Raw genomic sequence first — 7,907 nt, forward strand, 5'->3', positions numbered from 1 at the left:
CTACTCGTTAATATATATCACTTTATTATATATTAATTTGTGTTCAAACATTGATATAAAAATACTTTTTCAACCAAATTTCCAACAATGATTGCCACCTAATGATTTGATAGTTGTTATATCTTTATCAGTTAACAATTTATTTTTCTCAATTTCAGCTATTGTAGAAGTAATTCCTTTTCAAAATAGACCACCTTTCCGATCATTGTAAAAGCAATATAACTTTGATTATAAAAATTAACATTTGATGTTTTTAGCGATTGACCTTTTTTTATGCTTCAATTGTTGGATGACAAAAAACTTTCTTTGCACATGATGGTAAACAAAGTCGATCGACATAAACCAATAAACATAAACCAAAAACAAAATTGATATTCAACCCATCAAAATTGATAGCCCCTCTTGACATTCCAATCAGGAAAGGTCACACGATATCCTTTGCTAAGTTACAATCAGCAAGTCAAAAAGTGCATCTTTAATTGTTAAATTCAACTATGTTAATCGAATTTAGTCCGAGTGCAATGAGATTTGAGATTGAAGCTTTTTTGAAGTTTAAGGGACCTTATGATCGTCTCCCATTCATTACGAATTGTCAGTCACCATGTCTCGATCTTGATTATACCTTAGATAACTCGTAGAGAAGCTATTCAATGGCTTGGAAATTTACAGATTCAACAACCTTTAAATGAAGCCACAAAGCTCTCATTTATAATTTTCAAATAACTGCGCATAGTATTTTACAAACGCTAATATGTGCACCCCATGCGCTATCTTGACAATTATTATTATTTACGCATTTATTAAATACTGCGGCTTGCATATTATTCTTGCGCTAATATTAATTATCCGCGCAACTATTAAACATTGCAGTGCATGTGCAATACTTATAATATTAATATGTGTAAATATACACATATAATCAATAGTCACCAAGAGGGTCATGGTTGTAAGTAGCCTAAGTAATAATAACAAAAATGCGTGCATAAAGGGCGGAGCCACTATAAGGATACAGAACTCTCAATTAAAGCTATTGTTAAAAAAAAAAAAAAAAAAAAAAAAAAAAAAAAAAAACTACTTTTATACTAGTACTCAAAACCAAAAATATGGAGACCAATTTGCTTAAAAACCAAACATATGATTATGAAAATAGGGTTTGAAGGTCACCCAACCGAAACACATGTTGACCTGCAACAAAATTAGCGATTTCGAGTTTTCGAGCTGTCACGCAACTCAACCATTTTACTACTTCTAAAAGGATTGAATCATGAAAATCCAGATTCACCTTGCAGCGACATGCATAAACAGCAAATATTGGATTCTAAAGTCACCGATCCCGAACATGTTACCACGATCAGGATCGGGGTAAACTCGTGACTACTTAGAATGGCACGAAAATACCCTGAACCAATCTTAATAAACATCATAACCAAACTTTATACTTTGTACATACCACTAAAAAGACTCCGAAAATAGATAAGATCAAGGCCACTAATGATTTGCCGATATAGCCTTTTACCTTTTTACCCTCTTCCTTCCAACAGCCAAGAATGATTTGCCGGCCATGCCGTAGAAGGATGATTATGATGATGACATCATCACTTCATGGCAACAGCCCTTTGTGAAGCTTGATTAGATTGTATCGTCGTCCACTGCTGACCTAAAGAACCACCTTCCCCTATATTATAGGATGATGTCTGAAAGTTATCTTGGTTCTCATAGCGGGACCCATCATCGCCTGCAAACGAGTGACCGTTGCAAGAACTGGCCATGTTGTCTCTAGTTTCGTGTTGGGTGTTAAGGCTCTCGGTAGACTCTGAGTTCACACGCACCATACCTGATGAGCTTGATGATGTCGTGTTCTTATCTTCATGACCAGCATGCAGCTTCAACACATCAGCTTCGGTTTTCTTTGCAAAACGGCCACCCGAAGACCTCATTCTTCGCATAGCATGTTGATGTCGAGATTCATGAAGATATGGCTGTTCATTAAAAAAGGAACAAAATGTTAAAATCACTGTTTTTCCAGATTTCATCACAATTATTAGTAGGCACTAGATTTGGTAGATGGGCAAGCGAGTGAGGTGGGTAACGGGTTACAAAAGGTTCGAGTTGAAGTAGGTGACTTTTTAGGAGTCGAGACAGGTCGAGTCTTGTTGACCGATAAGTAATGTAAATGCGCGTTTACGACGGTTGTCTCTGCCAACTAGTCAGTTTGGTGACTAGCCCGTCCCGTTCCGCCTAAAATCGTCTAATTAGTCACTCAACACCAAAAATTCAGGTGAAGTCAAAGTCGGTCCTGAGTCGAGTCTGATTCAGTCAAGGTCAAGGTTGGTCAAATGGTCAAAGTTAAATCAAAATCTTAATATATTCTACATTCATAATTTATGCCCTATACATATGTTCGAAATATTTACGTTTGTAATATTTACGTTTGATATATTTATATGTAATACATATATATTAAAGATATTATTAAAAGTCAACGTTTGACCGACTCGACCCGACTCTATCCCGACTCGACCGACTACTTGTTTTAAAGTCCTGATCGACTCGTCTCCGTCTCGCGATTTTTTCAACCTTGACTGAAAAACACTCTCCTCCATTTATTTCAAAAAATTAAAAATAAAATCACTTAAAATGATATAATAAATGAACCTTGGAATAATCTTAAGTCGTTTGACCCGTTAAACCCATTACCTTAATGTGACCCATCCGAGATAAAACAGAACCCACATCAGCATATTCCTATATATGGGTCGAAATAGCAACTATATTTAACATACTAACATATATGAAATACTTTACCGAAACTAACCATCACTAGATACTAGATAGCTCAGTGGTTGGGGGCCTGAGTTCCTTGCAAGAGTCTCAGGTTCGAATCTCGTCTGGGACGAATATTTAGTGGTGGCCAGGGAAGGGTTGGAAACAGGGAGGGAGGGAGTAATCCTGCTGGGCGTAATCCTGCTGGGCTACATTATAGGGAGTATGGGGTCGGATTACTCGACCTCCCGGGTAGCCCGAAAAGGGAAAACCTTCTACCTTTTTTACCGAAACTGTATTGCATACCAACCTTTCTGTCTTTTATTAGCTTCTTTTCAAGCTCCGCTTTGGCCCTTGACTGTCTTCGCCTCAATATTGCATGATACTGTTTCGCATTTACGTAAACCGGCTCCTGTGCCATTTCAAGGGGCAATGGCATCCTCACTTGGTGCACATCAACGAACGTAGGATGAACCTGGCATACAGAATTCCTAGTGACTGAAACCATTTGGAGCACGTAGAAATACAATATATACAACTACTCGGTATTTGTTTTTCTTTAATACTCGTATGAAACAAACTAACAATAATACAGAGTAATAAATAATAATAATAAAAAAAAAAAAAAAAAAAAAAAAAAAAAAAAAAAAACTTTACTTTTGCAAAGTAATCAATAAGGCAATGAATAGTAGTGTCGATAACTTGATATGAATTTAATGTTTATGAAGTTGTTTGATCAACAATTATTACCAATTGCTGACTATAAGCTGTCAATATCCCACCATAATATGGATCGTAATAAGGATTAGGAGCACATGCCTGCAAAAGATAAAGATAATCACAAAATGAAACAAGGTGAATGAAAAACGTAACCTTTCACATCAAGTTGCAACGCTTAACAAGATACAGTGAAGGTGGCAAACTGGGCGGGTCAGACAAGTCAACTAATTTGACTAAACGGGCTACTTGCTGGTTTCTTGCCAAAACCAGCTTGTTTTATTTTCAGTTTACCATTTGACTAGTAACAGATAATCAAATAAAATCCATATCGCCCAATTGCATATAAATGGTCTCGAAATTGCCATGTCTACTACAAACAAGAAATAACATCCTGAAAAGATGATGTCATAGAAGCTTACAACAGAGTGACCAACAAGTTCCGGTTGTGGTGCCGGCGCAAGTGTATCTTCATTACTAGGGAATATGTTTGGTGCTTCATGCTGAATTTTATGCGGCCCGTGTCCATAGCTATCTGAGCTCAACGCGAAAAACTCATATTAACATCACAAAAAATAAACATGATCCAAGATATACATCTTACAAAATGCTGACATATATCTTGTCAAGAATTCAGTGAGATGTTGACTTTTTTTTCAAAATGTTGACTTTTCACAGATATTTTCCTTCTATAAAATATTTGGAAATACAACGTTGTTTGGCATACAGAATTATGCCATACTATACACCACTTTTATTCATTCATAATTAATAACAGCATGATAATACGGAAAGCACCTGAAGAAAAATAAGGCAAATTATGTGTTTTGTTCCCATCATCATCTTCTTCTTCGCTGAAAACTTCATCAGATTGCGATTCCTTGTCTAATGATTGTTCAGGTGAAGACGAATCGCCTGAATTATCCCGCATGGCGGTCGTAGACATGGTGTTGATACAATATCTGTCAACAAGGTGTACCTGTAGTCAATGATCATCAGGTTAAATACAAATTTAAAATACTGATACTGATACATATGATAAATGAATGATATATGCATAAAATAACTACTAAACCTTCTTCAATCATCACATATGCTTTAATTAAGGCAACAATTTAGCAGACAAAAGGCATAAATATTACTCCCTCCGTTCCATATTAATTGTCCCAGACAAAAAACATTCAGTTTAAGAAAATGTCATAAAAGTACTATACTTTTTATTTTCTTTCCAATTTTACCCTTACATTTTCTCTCTCCTTTAATCCTATCCACATACATTAATGATGTAATAGAACCTAGCTTCTATTTATAGAAGTGAACAATTAATTTGGGACATCCCAAAATGAAATACTGGACAATAAGAGACGGAGAGAGTATATTTCAGGTATAACTTATGTAACTAGAAGTTAAATTTCAATTGAATTATTAAGGTGATCACCCAAAATTACTCCCTCCATCCGAATAGTATCAGTCACTAGACAAAAACACATAATTTAAATTAAGCTTCAATGTTAGTAATAATTAGCCCTTTTTACCAATAATTCAACGCTTTCTTCGAATAACTTTAGCAAAGACATGGTACAGTTAAAATTTAATCCGTAACGAATTTCGATCATAAATAAGAACAGAATTGCAAAATTGTCAATAATTAGAACTCCAAAATTCAAATTGTCAATAATTAGAACTCCAAAATTCAATTAATAAAATACATCATGCATTGAAATTAATGATATATATCTATAACCGCCAATACAGGATATACAAGATTATCAAATTATCAAATCACTAGACTAGATCATTAAGCTGCATCAAATAGAAATTTAATAATACAGATCATGATTATTCAAATCTAGTAACTTCTAAATTCAAAAACGACACTCAAAACAGAACATGAATTCGCCAAATTCTACTACAACTCAAAAGTTAATTAACAACAACATGCAGATTAATTAAACACATAAATACAGAAATTGAGATATAAATTAAACAAGGGATTATTCAGCATGCATAAACACATATGAGTTATGCCAGTAGATTAAAGCAATAGTAATTGATTAAGTAAGTAAGTAAGTAAGGTGTGTAGTAAATTTAATTACCCGCTTAAAGTGCTTTAAAAAGTTAAAACCCTAGATTTAGGGGAAACGAATCAGAGAGAATTAAGGTGTAAATCTAAATAAATAAGTAATTTTATTTATAGGAATAGGAATAGGAATAGAGAGAGAGATAACAGTCTGAGAACGAATGAATATGTATACGTATATTTGTGTGACTGCAGTTTTTATTTATTTATTAATTATAAATTATAAATTATAATTATTATAATTATTAAGATTTACGAATTATTATTATTATTATTATTATTATTATTATTATTATTATTATTATTATTATTATTATTATTATTATTATCTTATTATTATAAACTTAAAAGTATTAAAACTTACAAAAAATTAGTGGGAAGCCTAGAGACAATCTGGGCCCCCACACCTCTAGCAATAGCAAAACCTATCCTAGTAAAAATATGAGCAGCAGCACCGACACCAATATCTTGCGCCATTGAACTCTTCTGAACCCGCTTTAGCAAAGAAACAACATCCTTTTCTAATTCCCCAAGGGAAGAAAATGAGAAAGGAATGAAACCATAACCAATCGCCTGACAGCTAGATTCGTACTTGACCCGCTTCCGACGAGCCGCATCAACCACAGCACGTCCAGGGACAAAGTCAGAAAGCCCAGACTGTGTCAAAGGAGAAGACCCTGTCAAGTCAACACAAACATCGCGACCACAATCCCAGGAATAAAGTAACACATCTGCAGGTCTGAGGGCCCTGTTGTTCCCTCCAGACAACCCAATGTCAACCTCCTTTCTCGCTGAAATCCCAGATCGATAACAAACATCAACAAGGGAATCCCGAACAACATTATGTCGATGCTTAATACCCACCATACCAACACAAGGCACCGCGTGATCCCCGAAAATATCCCCAGTAAAAACCCTTGAACAGGCAGAGCAAGCCGTCGAGATAGAGAACAATGGAACACCCAACCGGTAGCACAACACACATCGGTAAGTCTTTGCGTTCATCGTCTGACCCAACCCCAAAATAGGGACTGCCCTTAGCCAAGCAGAGGTGTGATCACCCTGCTGCGATTTCCATAAGGCCGATTGTCGGGGAGATAATGAAAAAGTGAATTCTGCAGAAGCTGTGACCTTTGTGAAATAAACATCTGCCAATTTCTTCATGAGTATGGGGGCAGCGACCTCACTCTGATTACCTAAAATATCAAACCCAACCGTTTTATTATTATTATTATTATTATTATTATTATTATTATTATTATTATTATTATTATTATTATTATTATTATTATTATTTTACTGTAACTTTTAATGCTATACCTAAGAAATTAAATTATACAAAGATAGTAGTACATTAAGGTATTACTCAAGTGATTATTGAAATTAGTGAGTATTATTACTATTATTACTATTATATATAGTTTTAAAGAAGATGGTCATTTCTACGCTTACATTATTTATATACATAGTGGCTAATTAGTTTCTAATTTTATATAGTGATGATTATTTACTGGTATAGTTATTTTATGCATATTATCTACAACATTAAGCCTGTATTTATGATTATCTTAATTATCATCATAATTATTTTATTATAGTATATATATTGTTATAAGTTTTTTTAATATATATATATATATATATATATATATATATATATATATATATATATATATATATTAATTTTTGTTCTACTTTTGGAGTAGTATCTATCCATGTTGTCTCTTTAGAAAATAGACTTGAATCATTGTCTTTCATACGTACCCCCAGCTTTCTTTTGTAAATCGACGCGTGTATATAGATGACACATCATGAGTTATGCTTTATTTTATTGGACTAATGGCATGCATACTCACTAATCTTCCTAAATTAATGTAGCCATTAGTAATTTAATAATGAATAAACAAATATGATGTGTAGCATCTGTGTTAAAATAATCAAAGATCTTTCTTTGAATTATATTATAATATTATATTTATAATTAATTAATTAATTGTATAATTAACTGTCAAGTGTTTTAGCAATATAAACAAATGCATCTTTGTATCCAGCCAGATTATTGGCGATGGACTTTAAGGGGATGATATGTTTTCAGTTTCGTCAGCTAGAAAATATATAATATGTTATTTTGTACACTTACTATTGTAATAGTTTTGCTAGCTACTTTTTTCTTTTTTTTCTTCCGGTAATCGTAACCCTTTCTCTACTATTAGTGTGTTGTTTATAGGGCAAGTGAAATGACCCGTTCATATTAATTATAAACGTTTCATATTAATTGATTTCTTTGTGAGGTTTTGATCTCTATATGAGACGTTTTCAAAGCTTGCATTCATTTTAAAATAACCAT

The 7,907-nt window shown here is 33.5% G+C and overlaps 1 protein-coding gene across 1 annotated transcript; it reads right to left on the reverse strand.

Annotated features, from left to right (window-relative positions):
• Positions 1–1,080: 1,080 nt before the first annotated feature.
• LOC139867512 (nuclear transcription factor Y subunit A-1-like) lies at positions 1,081–5,707 on the reverse strand. Its single transcript, XM_071855879.1, has 6 exons — positions 5,577–5,707; positions 4,279–4,459; positions 3,903–4,015; positions 3,514–3,582; positions 3,074–3,238; positions 1,081–1,979 (listed from the first exon to the last, which is right to left on the reverse strand). The coding sequence occupies exons 2-6, from the start codon at positions 4,424–4,426 to the stop codon at positions 1,596–1,598; spliced, it is 879 nt and encodes a 292-aa protein (XP_071711980.1). The 5' UTR covers positions 4,427–4,459; positions 5,577–5,707; the 3' UTR covers positions 1,081–1,595.
• Between the last annotated feature and the right edge of the window lie 2,200 nt (positions 5,708–7,907).

This window comes from Rutidosis leptorrhynchoides, chromosome 1, assembly GCF_046630445.1.
Source record: "Rutidosis leptorrhynchoides isolate AG116_Rl617_1_P2 chromosome 1, CSIRO_AGI_Rlap_v1, whole genome shotgun sequence".
Classification (NCBI taxonomy): Eukaryota; Viridiplantae; Streptophyta; class Magnoliopsida; order Asterales; family Asteraceae; genus Rutidosis; species Rutidosis leptorrhynchoides.